Source organism: Oncorhynchus kisutch, linkage group LG29 (genome assembly GCF_002021735.2).
Source record: "Oncorhynchus kisutch isolate 150728-3 linkage group LG29, Okis_V2, whole genome shotgun sequence".
Lineage (NCBI taxonomy): Eukaryota > Metazoa > Chordata > Actinopteri > Salmoniformes > Salmonidae > Oncorhynchus > Oncorhynchus kisutch.
In genome coordinates, this window is record NC_034202.2 from 31,044,277 (window position 1) to 31,071,785 (window position 27,509).

At 43.6% G+C, this 27,509-nt stretch overlaps 2 protein-coding genes across 7 annotated transcripts; one reads left to right on the plus strand and one right to left on the minus strand.

Annotated features, from left to right (window-relative positions):
- The first annotated feature begins 723 nt into the window (after window positions 1-723).
- LOC109874367 (transmembrane protein 45B) lies at window positions 724-5,639 on the plus strand. Its single transcript, XM_020466240.2, has 6 exons — window positions 724-857; window positions 1,982-2,184; window positions 2,294-2,506; window positions 2,707-2,891; window positions 3,007-3,149; window positions 3,460-5,639. The coding sequence occupies exons 2-6, from the start codon at window positions 1,995-1,997 to the stop codon at window positions 3,560-3,562; spliced, it is 834 nt and encodes a 277-aa protein (XP_020321829.1). The 5' UTR covers window positions 724-857; window positions 1,982-1,994; the 3' UTR covers window positions 3,563-5,639.
- Window positions 5,637-27,445, minus strand: LOC109874286 (nuclear factor related to kappa-B-binding protein). 6 transcript variants are annotated; one of them, XM_020466135.2, is made up of 26 exons: window positions 27,382-27,445; window positions 26,844-26,988; window positions 26,473-26,674; window positions 26,248-26,375; window positions 25,745-25,916; window positions 25,512-25,616; window positions 24,969-25,042; window positions 24,739-24,823; window positions 23,392-23,584; window positions 17,520-17,631; window positions 17,000-17,126; window positions 16,803-16,880; window positions 16,612-16,691; window positions 16,466-16,512; window positions 16,274-16,337; window positions 15,979-16,153; window positions 15,782-15,888; window positions 15,567-15,690; window positions 15,374-15,453; window positions 12,280-12,470; window positions 11,926-12,178; window positions 11,469-11,678; window positions 10,586-11,296; window positions 10,094-10,200; window positions 9,267-9,402; window positions 5,637-9,106 (listed from the first exon to the last, which is right to left on the minus strand). In XM_020466135.2, the coding sequence occupies exons 2-26, from the start codon at window positions 26,967-26,969 to the stop codon at window positions 8,969-8,971; spliced, it is 3,825 nt and encodes a 1,274-aa protein (XP_020321724.1). In that variant the 5' UTR covers window positions 26,970-26,988; window positions 27,382-27,445; the 3' UTR covers window positions 5,637-8,968. The 6 variants fall into 6 exon arrangements, with proteins under 6 accessions (XP_020321724.1, XP_031664885.1, XP_020321725.1 ...); XM_031809025.1 differs by having other exon boundaries at window positions 12,280-12,467; window positions 16,274-16,334; window positions 27,373-27,442; XM_020466136.2 differs by having other exon boundaries at window positions 16,274-16,334; window positions 27,373-27,442.
- Window positions 27,446-27,509: the final 64 nt, after the last annotated feature.

Consider the following 27,509-nt stretch of genomic DNA (forward strand, 5'->3'; position numbering starts at 1 on the left):
TCTCGACTGAGGGACCTTACAGATAATTGTATATATGGGGAACAAAGATTAGGTAGTCAATCAAAGATCACATTAAACACTATTATCAAAGACAGAAGGGGTAACCCAGACATGTCACAGGGGCTGTAAAGCTGAAGCACTCGTTTGAACTATCTAGGGTTAGTTAAAAATTATTGGCTAGTGTTGCACACAGAGCGAGTCTATGCTACTTATTTTGTGACTTGTTAAGCAAATGTTTCCTCCTTAACTTATTTATGCTTACCATAACAAAGGAGTCGAATACTTGACTTAAGACATTTCAGCTTTTCATAATTAATTGGTACAATTTTTGAAAATGGGGTAGGGGGTATTGTGTGTAGGCCAGTGACCAAAAAAATCTAAATGTAAACCATTTTAAAATCAGGCTGTAACACAACATAATGTGGGGGGGAAAAATCAAGGGGTGTGACTACTTTCTGAAGGCACTGTATATTACTAGATCAAACTGTTTGCATATGGAACCGGTATTTATTAGCCTATTGAAGTAGGCATAAACACTGCAGGGGTCTCACATAATTCCATTGATGCACTACAATGATCAACAACAAATACATTAATTTCATAAATAGATCATTAAAATAAGCATACCATGTGTTTCCATTTGTAATTAGAACCCTGGGGGCTGTGCTCATTGGTCGCAGTCAAGTCATGCAGAGCAAGCAAATGCAGCGTCACATGATGCTTTCAATACAGGTAGACGAGCAGGTGTGCACAGTGTGCGGACAGGTAGGCTACTGTTATTGCAATTCATCACAACTAACAGGATTCACTGATTTCAGAGGGAGCAGTCGTCCAGCTGCTCTGTAACAACAAACAAGGTATGCACATTTTAAACTTTCTCTGGATTGTCATGGTTGTTTTGTATACAGTTTATTAATAGTGGAGAAAAACAGTGTTCTTTCATGATTGATGAGTAAGGGTATAAAGTCTCTGGTGTTAATCCGGTAACAGCCCATTTGTCAACAAGTCTGACGGTTTCATTTATAGGACCAGACAGAAGAGGAGAAATACTCAAATTAAACTCAAAATCAACAATTCTTAGTTTTAATTGTGATGAGAACAGAAAATAAGGCAATATTTTATGCAATGTTGAAAGCCAATGCAAGGCGAACAGTCGAGAAAAACTTGTCTGACAGATAGCTTACCACTCCTCTTTTTTAGATCACACACACACACACACACACACACACACACACCCTCTGTCGAAACTAAAATAAACAGTAACCAACCAAAAGTATACAATACATTACACCAACAACCAAAAAATGAAAAGGATGGAACTCCAGCCTACTGTGATGCCTAATAAGTAAGTGACATCCCACCAGCATGACTTAAAGGACATCACCCGCACAACCAACTCTTGTTTTTTTCCACAGTACAGACAACATAGAAACATTGACCTATTATAAACAGCACATACATATTCAACTCAGTACAGCATTTTTATTAAAGGTCAAATTTGCTATGATCACACAAGTGCTTTTTTTGGGTCAATTATCTGACATGACTGGAAACTACACATTTTCTTGCCTTGGTCTCTCTCTTTACTATGCACCTCTAGGTTCTCTCTAACCATCTAGCTCTCTTTTGGACTGCACAAATGGATTTGCATTTTAATTTGCTAGACAAATGTCTTTAGGACATTTAGGACATCTATCTCCCGGATACATGGGAGTCATTGCCAGGACTCAATGCGTGTTCTAAATTGACCTCAAGATAAAAAAAAAACTTTCATTCTGGATGACTGAATAAGCCTAGTAGAAAATCATTTCCATCTGCATCGTTTCGCTCATACGCACCTTTTTTGGATATTTTATTAAAGTTGTGAAAATTGTAAAGTTGCTCAAACAATTACTCTCTGTGGTACTTTCTATTATCACAAAACAACTTGTTTATGATTTGTTTCTCATTTAATGTATCATTCATATTTCTAATTTTTCAGTTTTGATAGGAGGATGGCCAACTTCAAGGGACATGCCCTTCCCGGCAGCTGCTTTCTGCTGTTAGGCCTGTGTTGGTCAGTGATGTACCCTCTCCGACACTGCTGGAGGAGGCGTCAGCCTAAAGGAAGACAAAAACTGCCCCTGTTCTTTAACAGAATCGACTTAATCGAGGGGGCACTCATTATTTTCTTAGCCTTTGTGGGTGAGTGTCTTCCTTGGTGAACTTATTTGTACCACTCTCTCTTTCAGGATTTTACACTATGGAATCTCTCAACCACTTTTGACCGGGATGTTGTTCTGTCATTCTGTAGGCATCATGGCAGAGCAGTTTGTGCCAGATGGGCCCCATGGCCACCTGTACCTCAGAGAGACTAAGTCCTGGGTGAAGCTGATGAACTGGCAGCACAGCACAATGTACTTCTTCTTCGGCATCTGGGGAATTGTTAAAGTCCTCAGTATGTCACCGCTTCCAGTCCCACTTGGTCTTGACCGTCTTGCTCTCTCTCTGGCTTTTTTCATTGAAGGTACAGTGTCAAAAAGGTTGATTGTACATCTCTAGTCATTAGCAGACTTGAGGCGTATTTTAATTTGCAGGTATTCTTACCATCAGGATAATTGTTATAGTTATTACAAATAATATTTCCCTGCTCTTTGAACTGTAGACACTGACTAGATGTTATCGTCATGTTGTGTTAATATTCCAGGATGTTCCATTCCCCTCCAGGGTTTCTGTTTTACTTCCATGTGCACATGCGCCCTCCTCTGGATACCCACATCCACTCCCTGCTGTTTGTGGCAGTGTTTGGTGTGGCGGCCAGCACCCTGTTGGAGGTGTTCATGCGAGATAACATCCTACTGGAGCTGCTCAGGGTCAGCCTAACCATCCTGCAAGGCTCCTGGTTCTTTCAGGTAATACAGTAGCAAACCACCACCAAAAAAAAAAACTTTCATTTTCAAACGAGTCGATCTCATGAATCACACTCTCACAGAGAGAAACTGAGCAAATATGTGTTTCTTCTTTCAGATTGGATTCGTGCTGTACCCATTAAACGGAGTACAGTGGGATCTGCAGGCACACGATAACACCATGTTCGTCACCATGTGCTTCTGCTGGCATCTAGCTGTGGCCCTGCTGATCGTTGGCATCAACTACTGGATGGGCTGGTGGTGAGCATCTTCCTTTATCCACGTTTCACCCATATGCTTTTATACCGTCTCCAAATAGGTCAGTTAACTTTATCCCTACAAGCACTGACTTTGCTGACAGCTACGTTATTAAGGAAAAATGTGTTTACTATGACTGAGATGTGGTTATCCCACCTAGCTATCTTAAGATGAATGCTAAATGACTCAAATGTAAATGTCATTTTAACTTGAATGAAATAAACTAAGTCATTACATTAATATAGCTTGGGTAAATTCACTGCCAGTATGAGCCAACTTCCACCTATGGCTTCTTCTTCTCTGGTCCTAACAGCTGTGTACAAAGATGTGCAGGGAAGGGAGTTGACATAGAGATCGGGATGAGAAAGACATTCAGCTCCCAGAAGGCTCTGCTACAGGATTCCGATGAAGAGTAAGCAGATGGATCATGAAGTGTAACACAGGAGGTTGGTGGCACCTTAACTGGGGAGGACGGGTTAGTGGTAATGGCTGGAGCGGAATAGTGGAATAGGAAGTGTTGCCATTCCATTAGCTACGTTCCAGCCATTATTGAGCCGTCCTCCCCTCACCAGCTTCCACTGGTGTGTTCAGTAGTAGATCACTGTTATTGTTTTGTCCCCAATAGTTTTTTTTTGTCTGAAGTTTGGTTAACAGTTTTTTCCTGTTTGTATCAGTGCTAGCGTGTGTATTTTTTATTTTGAGTGATGATTTTCAATGAAATAATGAGGTGCATTGTTGAGTTCAGATTAAGGCCAAATTAATTGTAAATAAAATGATTTACAAATGCATGTAATTCAAAGTATAAAAGCTAATTTATGATTGTCAAGATAAGTGAAATGTACTAGCATTCTTTTGAGGTTTCTTTCCCGAAGTGAAACATTAACACCGGACATTGTTACCTGACAGGGTTTCCTCTCCTCTTAAGACAGTTTAAATATTTGCTCATCCCGCCTGTGGCTATAGAGCAACGTACTTCCTTCCATCCTGGAAAAAACAGAATGTCTAATGGATTACCAAAGATAATACACTGAACAAAAACAGAAACGCAACATGTAAAGTGTTAATCCTATGTTTCCAATCTGAATGTGTGGCATATCAAGAAGCTGATTAAACAGCATGATCATTATACAGGTGCACCTTCTGCTGGGGACAATAAAAGGCCACTTTAAAATGTGCAGTTTTGTCACACAACACAATGCCACAGATGTCTCATGTTTTGAGGGAGCGTGCAATTGGCATTCTAACTGCAGGATTGTCCAACAGAGCTGTCGCCGGATAATTTAATTTAAATTTAATTCCTCTACCAGAATCCGCCTCCAAAGTCATTTTAGAGAATTTGTCAGTACGTCCAACTGGCCTCACAGACCACGTGCATGGAGCCGCGTGGGCGAGCGGTTTGCTGATGTCAACGTTGTTAACAGAGTGCTCCATGGTGGTGGTGGGGTTATGGTATGGGCAGGCATAAGCTATTGACAACGAACACATTTGTATTTTATCGATGGCAATCTGAATGCAGAGATACCGTGATGGGATCCTGAGGCCCATTGTCGTGTCATTCATCCGCAACCATCACCTCATGTTTCAGCATGATAATGCACGGCCCCATGTCACAAGGATCTGTACACAATTCCTGGAAGCTGAAAATATCCCAGTTCTTCCTTGGCCTGAATACTCACCAGATGCTCTGGATCGACATGTATGACAGCGTGTTCCAGTTGCCACCAATATCCAGCAACTTTGTGCAGCCATTTTTCTTATTTATTTAACTAGGCATTGAAGAGGAGTGGGAGGAACATTCCACAAGCCCCAATCAACAGCCTGATCAACTAAGGAGAACATTTCCTGCCCCAATTCATAGTGCCAACTGTAAAGTTTGGTGGATGAGGAATAATGGTCTGGGGCTGTTTTTCATGGTTCTTGTGGCAACAGTTTGGTGAAGTCACTTTCCTGTTTCAGCATGACAATGCTCCCGTGCACAAAGTGAGATCCATATAGAAATGGTTTGTCGAGATTGGTTTGGAAGAACCTGACTGGCCTGCACAGAGCACTGACCTTAACCCCGTCGAACACCTTTGGGATAAATTGGAACACCGACTGCGAGCCAGGCCTAATCGCCCAACATCAGTGCCAGACCTCACTAATGCTCTTGTGGCTGAATGGAAGCAAGTCCCCGCAGCAATGTTCCAACATCTAGTGGAAAGCCTTTCCAGAAGAGTGGAGGCTGTTAAAGGGGGGACCAACTCCATATTAATGCCCATGATTTTGGAATGAGACGTTAGACGAGCAGGTGTCCACATACACTACATGACCAAAGGTGTCCGTGACCAACAGTATTCCCTGTCATGTGAAATACATAGATTAGGGCTAATGAATTTATTTCAGTTGACTGATTTCCTTATATGAACTGTAACTCTGTAAAATCTTAGACATTTTTGCATGTTGCATTTATATTTTTCTTCAGTATATATTTTCAATAAAAAATAAAAAAAATCATTGTACTGTAGTTATTTATTTTTTAGGTATGAAATACTTCTACTTTCACAACCACAGAAAAAAAGAACACTATATTACAACCAGAATCATCATGAAATGAACAACGACAAATCACTGACAAGGATGTCAAGAGAGGTTACACTGCGATCATATTTTTATACCATGTCTTAAAGATGGAACCACAAACTTTGCATTCAAATCGTCAGTAATTGCAATGATAAGGCCCTCCATAGACTTAGAGATGAAGGATACCTAGAACAATGTATCTGCTTACTGGATAAGACATCATACCATTCTGGCTTTAAATTGGATAGAAATAAATAGCAATCAATTTGAATTTGTTTATAAAGATCAATGAGTAAGATGAAAATACACTTTGTCTGTTTGCCATTAGTAAAAACTAGGCTAGTTTCAGTCTAGTTTGCATAGTGACATGTACAAACTGTTGACCGAGCCTTGCCTGACACCTACTGTAAGAAAGCTTACAGTAAGGATGGATTGAAATGGACATAAATGGGTGCCTGGAGGAAAATGAAGGAGGGTCATGCTTAGTCAATTTTATTCAAGAGGAGTGTTTAGTATTTTTTTTCTATCTAGTCCAGGGGAGCATCATTATTTGTAATTGATGAAATTTCTATATTTCTCAGTGTTTTAGAATTTGTTGCTTATAAGGAGATGTGTGCCGATGTTTGATGTGTGCCCGATGCCACCCCTCATCTATGATTCTCCACTGGGCATGCTATTTGAGTGCCCTTATAAGCTATTTAGTATGGTCTCAATAAAATGACCCATACCCTTATAGGCCAGGGTTCTCCAGCTGGCGGCCCGCGGGCCACATTTTATTTGGTCCCACAAGTTTTTTTTGCGTGTGGAATTTTCATTGTTGGACATAAAAGACTGTAAAGACACCAGGAAATCAGCTCCAAGTGGTTTTAATTTAAGAAATCTGTTCCCAAGTATTTCCACGCATAATAGACACGTGATCATATACAAATGTAAGTAAGGTTTGAAATGATTATGTTTTAGTCAAACATTATATCCGTTTGGGCTTCTTGTGGTCAATTTGCAGTCTACAAATTATTTGTAATTATGTTCTGGCCACCTGACCATCCGCTCCAGAAAAATATTGTCCCGCGGCTGAATCTAGTTGATGATCCCTGCTATAGGCTACGAAGTGCATCCTCAGACAAGCACAGAACAAAGTTATATTTCTAAGATAGCTGCCGGGATGGTGTCAATAAAACTAGGCTGCATTACACACTGCAATGGATATTCCAACCCTGAGCCCCAGCCTGCTCTGCTCTTGCTGATCAAAAAACTTTTTTTGTGTACTGCCTAACCAATGCTGTGCTGTGTAGGCCTATGTTGGTAGTTCAGGAGGAGACTCAAAAGCTTCTTCCAAAAATAATATTTTATTAGGCCTAGTCCAAAAAATGGACTATCTTGCCCATGTTCTGTTCAGTTCAGTTTGAGAAGGAGAGCGTGAAGATGAGGAGGATCGGAGGTAAACTTTGATAGCTTGCTATTATAATAGATTTGATTAAAAACAATATGTTTCTTTCCCATTATGTAGGCCTATTTACCAGAGGTAAATAATAAGCCAGGTTCCAGCAACTTACATTGTGGTGCTGAGACTTGAAGCAGCAGCCACGGCACAATCTATCAGAAACAGCTCATGGTGCTGAAAGTAGGCATAGTTCATTTGAACCATATTCATTTTTATTAGACTTTACTAACAAGAGGGATTTGTGTTGGAGCCTGTATCTTCTTATTTAAGAAATAAGAGGTAGGCCTACCTGTCTGACAGAAGAAATTAGGCTGCTATGTTATGTCATATGCCTACTTTTTACTAAAGAGAATGGCAAAAAGCACAGCCCTACCCCTTGTTATCTTAAGATTTTGAAGAAAATAGAATGGATCCGATTATATAGGGTGATCTATAAAATCGCTTTCGTCCGCGATGCTGTATGCTAGAAACAATCTGTATCATTGGGGATATCATTGTTTCGTTTCTTTGACATTGAGAGGCTGATCTACAACCTCTTATATCCGAGAAGACAAAAAAATGACTTTGCTTGGGAAGCAATCTAATTTTGTCACTATCAATTGATTGAGCTATTCACTTTCTGTACAATAAAATATGTTTAAACTCAGACAGCTTTGAGGGAAGCACTTACGACCTTCTCTCGTTGGGTTAAGCCATGGAGGAAGAGTAGCCAGCAGTTAAAGCTTTCTGTGTCAGTAGGCCTACTCTGTCTGGGGTGGAAAGTTAGGCCTACTCTGTCTGGGGTGGAAAGGTAGGCCTACTCTGTCTGGGGTGGAAAGGTAGGCCTACTCTGTCTGGGGTGGAAAGGTAGGCCTACTCTGTCTGGGGTGGAAAGTTAGGCCTACTCTGTCTGGGGTGGAAAGGTAGGCCTACTCTGTCTGGGGTGGAAAGGTAGGCCTACTCTGTCTGGGGTGGAAAGGTAGGCCTAATCTGTCTGGGGTGGAAAGTTAGGCCTAACTTTTGAAAGTACCATGTTCAGATTCATAATGACATCTCAGATGTAATTATTTGCAAACAGGGCCAGTGTTGTTGCAAACAAGACAAGAGAAATATGATAAGATGAACAGATAGGCCTCTCTCTCCGTCCCTTCGTTTGGTTATTTGTGCAGCATTAAAAAAATATTATAATATGTAAAATTACGTAGAACTGCATGACATGATAATAGATTCATGCAATGCTTTTACTATAAAGGAGATCTTTCTACCCCTACTCTTGTTCACATTGGTCTGTGAACCCACAACCTTCTAGCCTCAGCCATGTGCGCTCTCAAAAGTCTCATTTGTTGCCATGTAATGCTTACAGGACGAAGAACAGTTTGTAAATCTGCACATGTAAGGCTCTGGTCTGTCCCAGAAGTGAGGCTAAACGCTAGACGTAGTAGTCTGCTATCCACTTAGGTTTATTATTATTGTGTTCAGGGAGGGTTTAGGTCAAATATATTTTGCTGAAGGGAGGGCCATACATTTTCATTTCAAAGTGGTCCAATTTTCTCCATGTAACCCTTATCATAAATAACGTTTACTCCCTAAATGCAGGCTATTTCATTAGTGTTGCTGAAACTTAGCCTTGCACAACAGACATGTCAGGTATAACCACTGTCTATAAATGGTCTAGTGATATGCTGTCCTGGGATGTTCATCTGCTGCCAGATTACTCCTGTGTTCAACTCCAGACATCCGTCCTAAACATTGAGAGAGCAGAGTTGGGCTATGGCTCCTAAGCATCACCTGCCTCTGGAGTGGTGGCACTGCACAGAGCAGTAGCTGGCTTAGGGAATACGCGTCACTGTGCTGGTGGTGGCGGGTCCGGGGCCCGTTTGGGTGAGGGTGCGGTGGTGACTACGACAGTGGACATTGACTTGGGGGAGCCTGCTGCGGAGCGCTGCTGGAGCTGCTGGGCTGGCACCGTCTGGATCCGCACCTGGAGGAGACAGATACATCAGCCACTCCTACCAACTACTATACCTGATGGGTCAGGTGTTCCCCCATCATATGGTCAGGAACAATTCTTGTCCTGCAACAAAATGCAGTTTGTTTGGGAGCTGGGTGAGTAACGGATAACAGGTGAGCTGCTGACTGACCTGTGTGGCCTGTCCCTGCTGCTGCAGCTGCTGTAACTGTTGAGCCGTGACAAAGCTGACTGGCTTGTTCCCAGCTATCAGCTTGGTACCGGCAGGCATGGTGGTGAGGATGATGTTCCTGCCGAGACTGCTGATACTGTACCGACCATATACATACACAGTGAGCTACAAAAGTATTGGGACAGTGAAACATTTTTGTTTTGTTTTGGCTCTGTACTCCAGCACTTCTGAAATGATCAAATGACTGAGGTTAAAGTGCAGACTGTCAGATTTAATTGGAGGGTATTTTCATCCATATATCCAGAAATTACAGCACTTTTTGTACATAGTCCCCCCATGTTAGGGGACCAAATGTCTTGGGACAAATTCACGCATCCTGAATGAATAGTGAATAACGATGAGTGAGAAAGTTAGAGGCATAAATATCATACCCCCCCAAAAATGCGAACCTTCCCTGTTATTGGTAATGGTGAGAGGTTAGCATGTGTTAGTAGTATGTTATTTGTGCGTCTAACTTTCTCACTCATCATTATACACGATTAATTCAGGACATCTGTAATCATGGTAGCATCCACATTAATGTAGACGTGTTTACAAACATATTCTATTCATTTTGCTTCATAGGATGCTGCCTTTTGCATCGTATGATAATAAATCATTATTTTACATAATTTGGGAATGATTTATGTATTTTTAAAGTTATATATCTTCAAAACTTGATTGCTGACAAGCAAAACATTTTGGGACTATGTCAACAATGGACTAAAAGATAGTTTTGGGGTAGAGTTTTCCTTTAAGGCTGAACTGAACTGAACATGAGGACTCACTTGGTACTGAGGTTTCCTTTCAGTATGGGCGTGGTCATCACACTCTTACTTTTCAGTGGTTGGCTGAGGACAGACAGAGGCACTGTGAACCGAGCTGGTAACTTCCCCTGGGGACATAAGAGGGAGACAATCATTGGATGATCCTTTCAAAGGTGGGGTGGTGGGGGCTATATAGAATGTGGCTATCGAGAATGTGGCTATAGAGAATGTGGCTATAGAGAATGTGGCTATCGAGAATGTGGCTATAGAGAATGTGGCTATAGAGAATGTGGCTATAGAGAATGTGGCTATAGAGAATGTGGCTATAGAGAATGTGGCTATAGAGAATGTGGCTATATAGAATGTCTTGAAAATAAGAGAGATCCCACGTTAGCCCTCCCAACAGAGGCAGAGAAGGTGTCTGGATAAAGAGTTATTACACAACCATCCTGAATCACACAGTAGATATAAGAGGGGAGTTAATGGTGATGTGAATGAAGCTGTGGGTCTTACTGGTTGTGTGGACACCACTGTGGCTGTGACGGGGACCTGGCGGACAGTAGCTGTGGCTGTTCCCAGAGTCAGGGAGCCTGAGGCAGAAGAGCCCACCGTCACCCCTTTAGCTCCGGCCAGTCCGCTGGTGGCTATGGTGACAGTGGCGGCTCCAGTGGAGACTGGTTTGCTGCCAGTGGTGGTTGTCATGGTGATGGTTTGACCCTGTTTCTGTGGGATGACCCCGAGGCCGGGCATGATCCGTATGGTGGTGCCACTCTTCGAGTCAGACGAGGAGACGGTGGAGAAGGTTCTGGTCTTCTGCTCGGCCATAGTGACTGCTAGGGTGGGCATCAGGCGGATAGTGTCCCCTGCAGCCTTCAACAGGGTGGTGGTGCCAGCAGAGGCCTTGCTGGTCCGGACTTCACCCGAGGAGGAGGCTGGGCTGGAGGTGGAGTGGGGTGGGGCTACATGGAGAGTAGCAGATATGCTCTTAGTAGTGGCAGTGCCTAACATGTCGGGGGTGAGTTTGACGGTGGTGAGAGGGGACTTAGTTAGGGTGGCCATCATGTCAGGAGTGATCCGCAGCACCGTCTGTCCTTTAGAGTCTGTGGTGATGGAGGAGGGGGGCAGGCGGAGCACATCCTTGCCCTGGATGCGAAGATTGGTAGTCGTTATTGGAAGACCCGGTCTACCTTGAGACTTTATACCCAACTGGCCTGTGATAGCCACCTTTAGAGAGGTAAATTACATGAGAATAAAACATACAGGAAATACTCTGACAAATGAAAAATCAAATATCTCTTTCATGAACACATTACAGCGAAACTATAAATATCTGAAACCTTATTTACATGGAAATCCTTAAATGCCTCCTAATGAACTGTAATAACTTCCTGTTCACCTGTTTGATGATGTTCTGGCTGGTGACTCCCTGTCGGACAGCGGGGGAGGTAGGGTTGTGTGCTGGGCCGCCAGGGGATGCAGTCTGAGGTTTGAGTACAGTAACAGCAGTGGTCAGGCCTGACACTGACAGGGTTGTCTGCCCTCTGGATGCCTGCACCTGGATGGGGCTACCAGCAGACTGGGTCCTCAGTGGTAATGACACCACAGCCTGCTCAGTTACAGGGTGGAGAAAGGAGAAACACAACCCTTCAATTACATGCACCAGTGTATTACAGCAAAAAATGCCTCTCATCTGTGGTTCAAGACCATGTCTGATTAATACAGTTAAATATGGTGCAAATTCCAGGTAAATGTTTTTAACTCTACTCAATATCGATGTAACACTGAAGAGACTCAGTTTTCTTGATAGTAAGCATTGCATTGTTTTGTGGGTAACAGAATGGTCAGTGATTAACCTGTGTGATGCCCTTGGTTCCCATGGTGACTGGCACTCTGATTTGATGAGGGGTTTGGTGCACCAGCGTGGCATGCTGTCCTCCTGCTGTCTGGGAAGAAACCACTCGTACCTGTGGGAGAGTGCCTGACTGGTGGCCCACTACCCTGGCTGTGTGTTGGGAGGTAGCTGGCTGAGAGACCTGGGGGCCAGACTGGCTGCTGGACAACAGGGTCCCCAGCTGGGGCATGGGGGGAGGAGACACCAATAGAACACTAAGGGTGAAGAGAGCAGTGGATTAGTACTATCATAACATAAAGAAGTTCTATAATTGAGCCTGATAAGAGTTCATCCATGGTATCTGAGTTATACTGACCCAGGACTGGTCTTGACTGAATCTGGGATCCCAGCTTTGGTGGGGGTTGTGGCTACAGGGGCGAGGGGTGATTTGGGGGTTCCAGGCGTGCTCGTAGTGGGGGTGGTCGGAGTTGGGGACATGGGACCCCCCACATCACTTGCTTCCAGGCCTCCAGAGGTCTTACCACCCCCCTCCTTACTTCCAGACTTCTATAACACACAGGGTGCATAGTCACCATCAACACATACCACAACCATGACATACAGTTACAGGCAGTTATATTGGCACCATTGCAAATATAAAAACAGCTTCTATCTCGAGCCAATCAGAATGTTAAATAGCCATTAATAGCCGGCCTCTGAGCAGTACCCTTCCCTGAACTTAGTGACTGTTACTAGCCGGATACCACCTGGTACTCTACCCTGCGCCTTAGAAAGTGCTGCCCTATGTACATAGTCATTAAACACTGGTCACTTTAATAATATTTTCACACCGTTCCACATACTTTATTCTAGTAAAGGCTCATCCTATATAAATACTTCTGTATACACCTTTTCTATTCATATACTATCCATGTCTACAGTGCCTTCAGAAAGTATTCACACCCGTCCTTCTTAAGGAGTACACATTTAAGTTGGATGGACTCACTCTGTGTGCAATAAGTATTTAACATTATTTTTTTAACGACTACCTCATCTCTGTACCCCACACGTGTATAATAATGTTTACATAGCTTTGCTTTATTCATCTCATATGTGTATACTGTATTCTATTCTACTGTATTTTAGTCTATGCCACTCTGACATTGCTCATCCCAATATTTATATATTCCTTAATTCTATTATTTTACTTTTAGATTTGTGTGTATTGTTGTGAATTGTTAGATATTAGTACACTGTTGGAGCTAGAAACACAAGCATTTCGCTTCACCCGCAACAACATCTGCTAAACATGTACGTGACCAATAATATGTGATTTGATTTGCCATACAATTATCTGAAAGGTCCCTCCGTCGAGCAGTGCATTTCAAACACAGATTCAACAACAAAAACGAGGGAGGTTTTCCAGTGCCTCGCAAAGAAGGGCACCTATTGCTAGATGGGTAAAAAATAAAAAAACACAGACATTGAATATTCCTTTGAGCATGGTGAAGTTATTAATTACACTTTGGATGGTGTATCAATACACCCAGTCACTACAAAGATACAGTTGTCCTTCCTAACTCAGTTGCCGGAGAGGAAGGAAACCGCTCAGGGATTACACCATGAGGCCAATGGTGACTTTAAAACAGTGATAGGAGAAAACTGAGGATGGATCAACAACATTGTAGTTATTCCACTATACTAACCTAAATGACAGAGTTAAAAGAAGGAAGCTTGTACAGAATAAAAATATTCCAAAACATGCATCATGTTTTTATATATATATATATATGTACCTTTATTTAACTAGGCAAGTCAATTAAGAACAAATTCTTGTTTACAATGACGGCCTACACCAGCCAAACCAAGAGAACGCTGGGTCAATTGCGCGCCGCCCTATGGGACTCCTAATCACGGCTGCTTGTGATACAGCCTGGTACGAACCAGGGTGTCTGTAGTGACGCCTCTAGCCCTGAGACGCAGTGCCTTAGACCGCTGTACCACTTAGGAACCCCAGTCGGGTAAAATGTATGGAGTAAAATGTACATGATTTTCTTTAGGAATGTAGTGAAGTAAAAGTTGTCAAAACTATAAATAGTAAAGTACAGATACCCCAAAAAAACTACATAAGTAGTACTTTTTACTTTACACCACTGCAAATTTGTGCCCATGAATTTGTGCCAAAATTTGTGTGTATGGAACATTTCCGAGATATTTGATTTCAGGTCATGAAACATGGGACCAACACTTTACATGTTGCGTTTATATTTTTGTTCAGTATATTTATGAAGAAATAGGGAATTATTTAAGAACAGTGCAAGGGTGCCAATATATTTTGTCGCAACTGTATGTTAGACAACAACAGAGCTCATTCAGCCTATCATCAGGATTCTAGACAGAAATGACAAGTGTTTTAGCAAGACAAAGTTGCACATCCTCCAGTCTACATACAAGCTGAGAGGGTATGTCAGTGTACATGAGCTGAGAGGGTATGTCAGTGTACATGAGCTGAGAGGGTATGTCAGTGTACATGAGCTGAGAGGGTATGTCAGTGTACATGAGCTGAGAGGGTGTGTCAGTGTACATGAGCTGAGAGGGTATGTCAGTGTACATGAGCTGAGAGGGTGTGTCAGTGTACATGAGCTTAGAGGGCGTGTCAGTGTACATGAGCTGAGAGGGCGTGTCAGTGTACATGAGCTTAGAGGGCGTGTCAGTGTACATGAGCTTAGAGGGCGTGTCAGTGTACATGAGCTGAGAGGGTGTGTCAGTGTACATGAGCTTAGAGGGTATGTCAGTGTACATGAGCTGAGAGGGTGTGTCAGTGTACATGAGCTGAGAGGGTGTGTCAGTGTACATGAGCTGAGAGGGTGTGTCAGTGTACATGAGCTTAGAGGGCGTGTCAGTGTACATGAGCTGAGAGGGCGTGTCAGTGTACATGAGCTTAGAGGGCGTGTCAGTGTACATGAGCTTAGAGGGTATGTCAGTGTACATGAGCTGAGAGGGTATGTCAGTGTACATGAGCTGAGAGGGTGTGTCAGTGTACATGAGCTTAGAGGGTATGTCAGTGTACATGAGCTGAGAGGGTGTGTCAGTGTACATGAGCTGAGAGGGTGTGTCAGTGTACATGAGCTTAGAGGGCGTGTCAGTGTACATGAGCTGAGATGGTGTGTCAGTGTACATGAGCTTAGAGGGCGTGTCAGTGTACATGAGCTGAGAGGGCGTGTCAGTGTACATGAGCTTAGAGGGCGTGTCAGTGTACATGAGCTGAGAGGGTGTGTCAGTGTACATGAGCTGAGAGGGTGTGTCAGTGTACATGAGCTGAGAGGGTATGTCAGTGTACATGAGCTGAGAGGGTATGTCAGTGTACATGAGCTGAGAGGGTGTGTCAGTGTACAATAGCTGAGAGGGTATAAAACCTCAATTTGTCAGAGGTACAGCAATTACAGCAGAGTAGAGGCAGTGGGACTCACAGGCTTAGACGCAGGTTTAGGTTTCTGCTGCAGAGCCTTTCTGGCCTTGGCAGCAGCAGCTTGAGCCTGGTGAATCCTCTCTAGATGAGGACAGAATTATTAGTTGTAACAATGTGCCTGTGGGCTACTGAGGAAAGCAATGTCAACCACATTCAGATCTTATCACTATCCATTGGTAGAAAGTGCTGCTCACCAAACTCCTCCTGACCGCGGTCGCGGTGCAGGTAGATCCACAGCTTGCGTCCGATGTCATACTTCACACAAGGGTCCTTCTCATAGTGCAGCCTGTCCAGAGCCCCACTCACAACCGTGTTCACCTGCAGGAGACATTACATGAGGTGCAGTGCTCAGTCACAGACAAACAAGGACAGACCGATAACAATAACCCAGTCGCCGTGAGGATCTAACCTGAGCACTGGTGACATCTGGTGCCAGGAATTGCGAGTCCTTGAGCAGCTCACAGATCTCAGCTCTGGTCCCCTCTCCGTTGGGCAGCCGGGCTGCTGCGTCCCGCACTGAGGGAGAGGAGCAGCAGAATAGTCCTATCTAACCTGTGGCTACTGCAACAACACCACATACTGATGGCAGGTGTATACATGTCTTACCCAAGGAGAGGATGGTGACATAAGCTGGGCGGTCGGAGCGCAGCAGAGTGTGTTCTCTGGCTTTGTTGAGAGACATCTCCTTGTCAAAGACCCCCTTAACAGGCCCCACCACAGACTCAAAGCCATGCATTCTGAAGGTGAAGGCTTTGTGTGGCTGGTCATACCGCTGCTGCTCCTGATGATCAAAACAAGAATATGGACGCATAAAGATTACAGAGAACACTGTGTGATCGTTGTAAATAATACTCAATACAGAACAAACCCTAGACTAAAAAGGTAGAGACGTGACATGGACCTGCACTTGGAAAACATGCCTCTCGTCTCCTGTGCTGGGCCGCACCACGAAGTCAGTCCAACTGCTTAGTTACAGAGAGAACAGCAAACAGTAATTCAATCAAATCTAAATCCCACTATGGCAATAAACACATACACTACCCAAGTCATTCAGAGTAAGAGCATTTGTGAAATGAGTAAAGTGGAAACTTACACTCTAGGGGTGGGAGAAGTCATCTCTGTTAGTTCTTCACATTCTGTCTGTAGAGGACATTGTTTTTTTATTCAAGTGTATTAGAGGGAACAGAAAACGACCATACTGACAGAGTAGTGAGATGTGGAAATGTGTACTTGCAATACCTTGACCACAACCAAGTCCTTGGAGTCGACCCACAGCTGACACAGAGCACTCAAATCCTTCTCTCCATCCTGACTGGGACCTTTGAGACACGAGATCGAGACAAACCTCTATGTCTCAAACTATAAATATTTTAACGTGCAATGTGACAGAATTTGGACAGATCATCTGACTGACAAAAAGGAGATCTTACCAATCCATTTCCATCGCTGTGAGTTTTCCCTGAACGCCACATAGGGAGTGAAGCCACTGGGAAGAACCAACATACCGACTGAGAGAGGAAGAGAGAGGAAGACAATGAGCGAAGAAGAGAGAGAGAGAGAAGAAAGATGAGAGGATGATGATATTACTGCTTTAACGATGCAGAGAAGAGGATGTCTGCCTGGTCACCTTTAGTCTCCCCAGCTAGGAAGTGCAGGGCCGGCAGCACCATCTCTGACCAGCAGGAGGCCGAGGAGAACCAGGGGTTCAGGGAACTAGCTGGAGATGTCTGCCACTGTTGGACCTTCTCCTCCAACTAACAACAGGACATACATGATTCATTATATACTCTTAAAGTGTGACAACAGTTCCAATTCAAAGTAACAGTTCAGCTCATCACATAACAACTCAGTGGTCTTGTGGTTAGTGTCATACCAAAGACACTAAAAATGGGACCTGATGCAACTCTGCTTGGCACTCGGAAATAAGGAGATAGATTGGGGGTAGAAAGGCCCTGTGATAGACTAGCGAAACGTCCAGGGAGTGTGCTTGTACATCAAGCTGCCTTATGCTACAGAAACAGGAAATAGGCTCCTGATCCTATGAGCCTTTCTGCCTCGCTTGTGCAAAGCTTCTTACTGATCACATACGCCACCATGTCGCCAAACCTACTAGCAATATACTTGTGATGGTATAACTGATTGAATACCATGGTGGTGCTGGCGAGGCCGTCTAGTTTTAGGATGTTCTCCAGCAGGTTGAAGAAGCTCACTGCGATCTCCTCCACCATGACAGGGCTGTTCTGCACCTCCTCCATCGGCCTGCAGAGAGAAAAGTACGGTGTGCAGTGTGCAACTGAATTCATGATAGCATCTAAATGTCCGGAGCACAAGAATATCAGTCAAGCTGTCATTTTGCTTCACTCATTGAATGTCATGTTAGAACATCTCTGTTCATATAACAGCATCAATCAATCAAATGTATTTATTGAGCCCTTTTTTACATCAGCTGATGTCAAAGTGTTGTACAGAAACCCAGCCTACAATCCCAAACAGCAAGCAATGCAGAAAAACTCCTAGCCACTCTACTCTACCCTGCTGCACTCTACTGTACTCTACCCTACTCTGCTGAGCTCTACCCTACTCTGCTGAGCTCTACCCTACTCTACTGTAGCATGCGATATTTAATTACTAACATGTCAGGTTAAAGTGCCATCTTTGTGGGATGAGAACATAAGACTTCGCAATGTTACCAGTGCCTGTAATCTGGTTTGGGTTGTTAATCAACCTACAAGGGTGTTTACAAACACTACAGGAACAAGATCATCCACATGTGTCGATCACATTTTTACTAGTACAGTAAAACTTTGTTCTAAACCTGTATCCGTACCCATTGGATGCAGTGATCACAATATAGTGGCCATATCCAGGAAAGACAACGTTCCGACAGCTGGGCCTAAAATAGTGTATAAGAGATCATACACATTTTTTTGCTGTGACTCTTATGTGGATTTTTGGTCTGATGTGAAAAGGAGCATCCAGATGCTGCACTTGATGAATTTATGAAACTTCTTCCTATTATTGATAAACATGCACCTATTAAGAAACTGACTGTTAGAACGGTTAAGGCTCCATGGATTGATGAGGAATTGAAAAACTATGGCTGAAGCTGAAAGAGATGGAGCAAAGGGAGTGGCTAATAAGTCTGGCTGCACATCTGACTGGCTGATTTACTGCAAAATCAGAAATTACAGTTGAAGTCGGAAGTTTACATACACCTTAGCCAAATACATTTAAACTCAGTTTTTCACAATTCCTGACATTTAATCATATTAAAAAGTCCCTGTCTTGGGTCAGTTAGGATCACCACTTTATTTTAATAATGTGAAATGTCAGAATAATAGTAGAGAGAATAATTTATTTCAGCTTTCATTTCTTTCATCACATTCCCAGTGGGTCAGAAGTTTACATACACTGAATTAGTATTTGGCAGCATTGCCTTAAAATTGACTCGGGTCAAACGTTATGGGTAGCCTTCCACAAGCTTCCCACAATAAGTTGGGTGTATTTTGGGCCATTCCTCCTGACAGAGCTGGTGTTACTGAGTCAGGTTTGTAGGCCTCCTTGCTCACACACGCTTTTTCAGTTCTGCCCACAAATTATCTATAGGATTGAGATCAGGGCTTTGTTATGGCCACTTCAATATCTGGACTTTGTTGTCCTTAAGCCATTTTGCCACAACTTTGAAAGTATGCTTGGGGTCATTGTCCATTTGGAAGACCCATTTGCGACCAAGCTTTAACTTCCTGACTGATGTCTTGAGACGATGCTTCAATATATCCACATAATTTTACTTTCTCATGATGCCATCTATTTTGTGAAGTGCACCAGTCCCTCCTGCAGCAAAGCACCCCCACAACATGATGCTGCCACCCCCGTGCTTCATGGTTGGGATGGTGTTCTTTGGCTTGCAAGCCTCCCCCTTTTCCCTCCAAACAGAACGATGGTCATTATGGCCAAACAGTTAGATTTTTGGTTCATCAGACCAGAGGACATTTCTCCAAAAAGTACGATCTTTGTCTCCATATGCAGTTGCAAACCGTAGTCTGGCTTTTTTATGGCAGTTTTGGAGCAGTGGCTTCTTCCTTGCTGAGCGGCCTTTCAGGTTATGTCGATATAGGACTCATTTTACTGTGGATATAGATACTTTTGTACCTGTTTCCTCCAGCATCTTCACAAGGCCATTTGCTGTTGTTCTGGGATTGATTTGCACTTTTCGCACCAAAGTACATTAATCTCTAGGAGACAGAACGCGTCTCCTTCCTGAGTGGTATGACAGCTGTGTGGTCCCATGGTGTTTATACTTGCATACTATTGTTTGTACAGATTAACGCGGTACCTTCAGGCATTTGGAAATTGAACCAGACTTGTGGAGGTCTACAATATGTTTTCTGAGGTCTTGGCTGATTTCTTTTGATTTTCCCATGATATCAAGCAAAGCGGCACTGAGTTTGAAGGTAGGCCTTGAAATACATCCACAGGTACACCTCCAATTGACTCAAATGATGTCAATTAGCCTATCAGGAGCTTCTACAGCCATGACATCACTTTCTGGAATTTTCCAAGCTGTTTAAAGCACAGTCAACTTAGTGTATGTAAACTTCTGACCCACTGGAATTGTGATACAGTGAATTATAGGTGAAATAATCTGTCTGTAAACAATTGTTGGAAAAATGACTTGTGTCATGCACAAAGTAGATGTCCTAACCGACTTGCCAAAACTACAGTGTGTTAACAAGAAATTTGTGGAGTGGTTGAAAAATGAGTTTTAATGACTCCAACCTAAGTGTATGTAAACTTCCGACTTCAACTGTATGCACTAAAACCGAATTACTTAAGTGCCAAGTTCAGGTAGGTCAGATGCCTTCTCTGCTTCCAACGTCACTAATGCGGTAGGAATATCGGATTGGGAAGCGAGATGCGGAGTGAAATTCGTTGGGACTGTTAGAGCAAATACAATGCTACTTCTCTGGTAACAAATTAACAACAGATTTTCAGTATGATTATAGAGAAGGGCACTCAACACGGCACTGACATAAATGACTGATGGTTGGACGAAAGAAATTGAGAAAACGAAGATTGTGGGAGCTGTACTGTTAGAGATCAGTGCAGTCTTTGACTTTATTGAACATATCCTGTTCTTGAAAAAATTAGTGCGTTATGGCTTTTCAACCTCCTGCCATATCATGGATTCAGAGCTGTCCATCTAATAGAACTCAGAGTTTTATTTTTTACGGGAAGCTTCTCTAATGTCAAACCTGTGGTGTACCGCAGGACAGCTCTCTAGGCCCTCTACTCTTTTCTATTTTTACTAATGACATGCCACTGGCATTAAACAAAGCATTTGTGTCCATGTATGCTGATGATTCAACCATATACAGTTAAATGCCCCCCTTTTTCCACATTTTGTTACGTTACAGCCTTGTTCTAAAATGGATTAAATAAATTTTTTCACCAATTCAACTACACACAATACCCCATAATGACAAAGCAAAAACAAGTTTTTAGAAATGTTTGCAAAATACCTTATTTACATAAGTATTCGGACCCTTTGCTATGAGACTCGAAATTGAGCTCAGGTGCATCCTGTTTCCATTGACAATCCTTGAGATGTTTCTACAACTTGATTGGAGTCCATCTGTGATAAATTCAATTGATTGGACATGATTTGGAAAAGCACACACAGTTGACAGTGCATGTCAGAGCAAAAAGCAAGCCATGAGGTCGAAGGAATTGTCCACAGAGCTCAGAGACAAGATTGTGTTGAGGCACAGATCTGGGGAAGGGTAGCAAAACATTTCTGCAGCATTGAAGGTCCCCAAGAACACAGTAGCCTCCATATTTTTACCCCTTTTCTCCCCCCAATTTTGTGGTATCTAAGTGGTAGTTACAGTCTTGTCTCATCGCTGCAACTCTCATACGGACTCGGGAGAGGCGAAGATCGAGAGCCCTGCCTCCTCCGAAACACAACCCAACCAAGCCGCACTGCTTCTTGACACAATGCCCACTTAACCCGGAAGTCAGCCACACCAATGTGTCGGAGGAAACATCGTGCACCTGGTGACCGTGTCAGCGTGCACTGTGCCCGGCCCACCACAGGGGTTGCTAGTGCACGATGGGACAAGGACATCCCTGCCAGCCAAACCCTCCACAAACCCAGACGGCGCTGGGCCAATTGTGCGCCGACCCATGGGTCTCGGTTGCGGCCGGTGGCGACAGAGCCTGGACTCAAACCCAGAATCTCTGGTGGCACAGCTAGCATTGCGATGCAGTGCCTTAGACCACTATGCCGCTTGGGAGGCTGTGGCCTCCATCATTCTTAAATGGCAGAAATTTGAAACCACCAAGACTCTTCCTAGAGCTGGCTGACCGGACAAACTGAGCAATCGGGGGAGAAGGGCCTTGGTCAGGGAGGTGACCAAGAACCCAATGGTCACTCTGACAAAGCTCCAGAGTTATTCTGTGGTGATGGGAGAACCTTCCAGAAGGACAACCATCTATGAAGCTCTCCACCAATCAGGCTTTTATGGTAAAGCGGCTAGACAGAAGCCACTCCTCAGTAAAAGGCACATGACAGCCCACTTGGAGTTTGCCAAAAGGCACCTAAAGGACTCTCAGACCATGAGAAACAAGATTCTCTGGTCTGATGAAACCAAGATTAAACTCTTTGGCCTGAATGCCAAGCATCACGTCTAGAGGAAACCAGGTACCATACCTACATTGAAGCATGGTGGTGGCAGCATCATGCAGTGGGGATGTTTTTCAGCCGCAGGGACTGGGAGACTAGTCAGGATCGAGGGAAAGAAGAACGGAGCAAAGTACAGAAAGATCCTTGATGAAAACCTGTTGCAGAGCGCTCAGGACCTCAGACTGGGGCGAAGGTTCACATTCCAACAGGACAATGACCCTAAGAACCCAGGCAACATAACGCAGAAGTGGCTTCAGGACAAGTCTCTGAATGTCCTTGAGTCACCCAGCCAGAGCCTGGACTTGAACCGAACGAATATCTCTGGAGACCTGAAAATAGCTGTGCAGTGACGCTCCCCATCCAACCTGACAGAGCTTGAGAGGATCTGCAGATAAGAATGGGAGAAACTCCTCAAATACAGGCTGTAATGCTGTCAAAAGGTGCTTCAACAAAGTAAAACATTTGCAAAAAAATTCTAAAAACCTGTTTTTGCTTTGTCATTATGGGGTATTGCGTGTAGATTGATTAGGTGAAAAAAACATTTAGTCAATTTTAGTAGAAGGTTGTAACGTAACAAAATGTGGAAAAAGTCAAGGGGTCTGAATACTTTCCGAATGCACTGTACACATCAGCAACCACAGCTAAACCCTTAATGCTAAACCGTTGCAGTCTGTTTGGAATGGGTGACCAGTACTAAATTGGTCCTGAACATCTTTAAAACTAAGAGCATTGTATTTGGTTCAAATCATTCCCTATGTTCTATACCTCAGCTGAATCTGGTAACTGCTGCTCCAGTTTCAACTGTTCTGCCTGCGGCTATGGAACCCTGACCTGTTCACAGGACGTGCTACCTTGTCCCGGACCTGCTGTTTTCGACTCTCTCTCTCTACCACACCTGCTGTCTCTAACTCTGAATGCTCGGCTATGAAAAGCCAACTGACATTTGAGGTGCAGACCTGTTTCACCCTCTACAACCACTGTTATTATTATTATTTGACCCTGCTGGTCATCTATGAACGTTTGAACATCTTGGCCATGTTCTGTTATAATCTCAACCCGGCACAGCCAGAAGAGGACTGGCCACCCCTGGTTCCTCTCTAGGTTTCTTCCTAGTTTCCTGCCTTTCTAGGGAGTTTTTCCTAGCCACCTTGCTTCTACATCTACATTGCTTGCTTTTTAGGGTTTAGGCTGGGTTTCTGCTAACCCTAGAGGGGTTGGTTGTTTAGCAACAAAACCTACACATGCTTAACTATGTGGCAAAACAGATGGCGTTGACTTAGATTGTTGACAACATGTAAACTATATTTCTAATGAATCAAATCAAATCGACTCACTCTTCCTTGACACTGGGCAGTGGAGTGACTGGGGTCTCAGGCAGAGCAGCTGTGATGTTAACTGATGGAGCTGGGGCTTCTGAAGGCATCAGAGCCTCACAGGGATCCTCAGACTCCACTTTAATTGTCCTCATCTTCTTCTTTCTCCTCTCCTCCCTCATCTTCCTCTTGGGCAGAGCCAGGTCAAACAGTGCTAGATCATAGAAGATACTAGTTAAGAATGTTTCTACACTAGTTGTGCCTTACATCATTCAGAGGATCTAATTGAATCTAGCTACATACACTACTACCCAAAAGTATGTGGACACCCTTTGAAATGTGTGTATTCGGCTATTTCAGCCACACCTGTTGCTGACAGGTGTAAAATATTGAGCACACAGCCATAGACAAACATTTAGCAGTACAATGGCCTGTATTGAAGATTTCATTGACTTGCAACGTGGCACCGCCATAGGATGTCACCATTCCAACAAGTCAGTTCATCAAATGTCTGCCCTGCTAGAGCTGCCCAGGTCAACTGTAAGTGCTGTTTTTGTGAAGTGGAAACATCTAGGAGCAACAACGGCTCAGCCGCAAAGTGGTAGGCCACACAAGCTTACAGAGCGGGACCGCCGAGTGCTGAAGGGCATAGCGCCCAAAAACTGTCTGTCCTCAGTTGCAACACTCACTACCGAGTTCCAAACTGCCTCTGGAAGAAACATCAGCAAAATAACTGTTCATCGGGAGCTTCATGAAACGGGTTTCCATGGCCGAGCAGCCGTAAAAGTCGGCTGGAAAGGTGTAAAGCTTGCCGCCAGTGGACTCTGGAGCAGTGGAAATTCTGGAAAATCTTAACGTTACAGCATACAATGCTTCTAGACGATTCTGTGCTTCCAAATATGTGGCAACAGTTTGGGGAAGGCCCTTTCCTCTTTCAGCATGACAATGCCCCCATGCACAAAGAGAGGTCCATACAAAAATTGTTTCTCAATATCGGTGTGGAAGAACTTGACAGGCCTGCACAGAGCCCTGACCTCAAATCCATCGAACAACTTTGGGATGAATTGGAACACCGACTGCGAGCCAGACCTAATCGCCCAACATCAGTGCCCGACCTCACTAAATGCTCCTGTGGCTGAATTGAAGCAAGTCCCGCAGCAATGTTCCAATGTCAAGCGGAAAGCCTTCCCAGAAGGGTGGAGACTGTTTTGCAGAAAAAGGGGGGACCAACTCCATTAATGCCCATGATTTTGGAATGAGATGTTTGACGAGCATTTGTCCACATACTTTTGGCCAAGTAGAGCATGATTAATTTGTCTTTATGATTATGATTTTGGTGTTTTGGTTATAGACTTGACTTGTACTCACTCATCATGGAGCCTTTACGACCTATGTTCACTCTAGACATCATGTCACCCAGGCGGATGTCAGAAGTCATCAAGTCTGGATGATCCTGTGCAAATAAGAATGACTAGGATTAGGATACAAGGAAATGTTGTACAAGATGATATTAGGTGAATTTCCATTCACACCTTGATTTTATGGATAGCAGAATTCTCTGCTGTTTTTGTGAATGGAGAAGCAAAGAAGAAACTAACCGGTTGTCGTCTCCTCTTCTCTCTATGTCTCCGTAGCATGGCTCTCATGTCCTTCTCTCCCAGTTCTTGCTTATCTGTGTAAGCAGGCACCACATATCTTCAATCACTACATCTGCAGAGTCTTTATGTACATTACAGCAGTAGGGCTGGGGATTGCCAGGGACCTCACGATACAATATTATATTATCACGATACTTAGGTGCCGATACGATATGTATTGCGATTCGATGTTCAAAACATATTGTTCACTATATAGTCTGCTGCAGCGAGGCAGAGAGTTTTGATCAGTCATGGAAATACAAGTGCTGAAAACATGTTGGCTCACTATTTTAGAAAGATGGAGAAAAAGCTATAGGACAAAAAATACCGGAGTTTTGGCGCAGTTACAGCTAGCTGACTAGCGCAAGATAGTGCTATCTAACAAAATCGATACTTGGAAGTCAAAGTATCGATTTAATATTGTCCAAAACAATATATTTATGTAACCATAAATGTTTTCCCCCAATCATTATACAGTAACTGTATAGATCTACTGTAACTGACCGGTGGTCTTCATGTCCTGGGTGGAGAGACTGGGCAAAACCCTGACAGAGACTGTGGGCGTTGGAGAGGAAGGAGATTGAGGTGTTGGCAGCCAAGAGGCTGTATCTGCAAATACAACGCAAAGGACAAGTATGTGACATCGAGAAAACATTGAAAGAGGAACTCTGACACTTATTCAATGCTGCTAAATGCAATTACATTTCAACATTCTAGGCTGATGAAAGCAGACTCACCATCATCGTCAGATGAGGCATTGCTGTCTCCACACTCAGTTTTAACTTCCCTCAGTATCCGGCACACTCTTCCTCTGACCCTCTGTTCCTGCACCTCACCATGTGTCTGGGTGGGATACTTTCTGTTCACCGCAATGTCAGGGCCACTGCGGACAGCCAACTCTAGCAGTTCCTAAACACAAAGAAATGATATACGTGAACATACTGAGGAAGGCTTTTCACCTTGTGCTTGAGACTGAAGCTTGAAGATATATGCATATGTAACCAATGTGAAATGGCTAGCTAGTTAGCGGTGGTGCGCGCTAATAGCGTTTCAATCGGTGACGTCACTCGCTCTGAGACCTTGAAGTAGTTGTTCCCCTTGCTCTGCAAGGGCCGTGGCTTTTGTGGCGCGATGGGTAACGATGCTTAGTGGGTGACTGTTGTTGATGTGTGCAGAGGGTCCCTGGTTCAAGCCCAGGTAGGGGCGAGAAGAGGGACGGAAGCAATACTGTTACACATACCTTTCTAGAGACCAGGATCTGTTTAAGGAGTTTGTGGTAGTACTGCTGCAACGAGTTCAGCTGGCGTTTTTTCTGGGACTTGGCACACAGTTGTCTGTACTTAACCACTTCTGGATTGAAATGGCCATCTGGGGAGAGCACAGTGGTACATGATATCACTGATATGCCATAAACAGTCCAAAAACTCACTCAAAATCAAGCCGTTTGAGAGAGGCGGAATGTTACCTTGGAACAGTTTCTGTGCAAGGTGCAAGGGGTTTCCGAAGCAGAAGTTCTGTTTGTTGAAGAGTTTGCTGATGGTGCTGTCCTGCTCACAAGTGTTGTCTTCTTGAAAGTGTGGTAACAGTTGACGGAGATGCTGCCTCTGGTCATCTGTCAGTACTTCAGACCAAGTGCTTTCACTCAGCACAGAGAAGAATATTTCAGGCTGTTTGCCCAACAAAAACAAAAAATATATATAAACAGAACTGTAAATGCAACAATCGACATACAGTACACCTTTATATATACTGTCTATGCAGTGTACACAATGGATAAACAGCATATGATCAAGTTAACACAGAAATCACTGCAGTATGCTATTATTAGCTACTCACATCCTCAAGCAGGTCTTCTGGAAGACTCACTTGACAGTTTCCCAACATGCACTCTTCAGTGATGCGCCCATCACTGCCCTCCCCTGAGTCTAGGGGGTCGGTCAGCATGTGATCAAGTTCATCCATTCTGATCTTCCTTCACAATCTGAAGAAAAAAAATGAATTACATTGGTAGCTACAGTAACGTTCGCTATCTAACTAAAATCGAGAGTCCATTGGCCTTGTTAGCTAGCTAGCTAGCTAACGTAAAATAGAACAGTTTAGTCTGCATTTCTACAGAAAACATTATCGATCTTGTTGGCTGGCTAACTAGATATTACATTATCATGTCAAGGATGAAATACAAACCAAAAACACATCAACGTGAGCTACTAGCTAAATTATGCTAGCCAGCTACCTAAGGCAAGATAACTAAACCAGGAAAAATACGATTCAATGAAGTATTCTGCGCACTTTGGATATGATTATCTAGTTAGCAATGTGAGCTTAACCAATAGATAACTCGTTTAGCTAACAAAGACACAATTACCTAGTTTACCAGAAAATAGAGCACACTGGACATCGGATAAAAGACTCAGAGGGGAATCATAACAACGACGTACCAATACGGTTTCCGTCCCGTCCGCTAAGTCTACCGTGGGTACTTCCAATTTCCTCGATTCTGGT

What these genes read in the sequence shown, in the direction of transcription:
- LOC109874367 (XM_020466240.2), top strand. Translation starts at nt 1,995, where the DNA reads ATGGCCAACTTCAAGGGACATGCCCTTCCCGGCAGCTGCTTTCTGCTG. An exon ending in TATTTTCTTAGCCTTTGTGG is followed by an intron (nt 2,185 to 2,293) that starts GTGAGTGTCTTC and finishes GTCATTCTGTAG; the next exon opens with GCATCATGGCAGAGCAGTTT. An exon ending in AAGGCTCCTGGTTCTTTCAG is followed by an intron (nt 2,892 to 3,006) that starts GTAATACAGTAG and finishes TTCTTCTTTCAG; the next exon opens with ATTGGATTCGTGCTGTACCC.
- LOC109874286 (XM_020466135.2), bottom strand. Translation starts at nt 26,969, where the DNA reads ATGGATGAACTTGATCACATGCTGACCGACCCCCTAGACTCAGGGGAG. An exon ending in AGATCCTGGTCTCTAGAAAG is followed by an intron (nt 25,917 to 26,247) that starts GTATGTGTAACA and finishes CTTTGTGTTTAG; the next exon opens with GAACTGCTAGAGTTGGCTGT. An exon ending in GGCATGTTTTCCAAGTGCAG is followed by an intron (nt 16,154 to 16,273) that starts GTCCATGTCACG and finishes TTTGATCATCAG; the next exon opens with GAGCAGCAGCGGTATGACCA.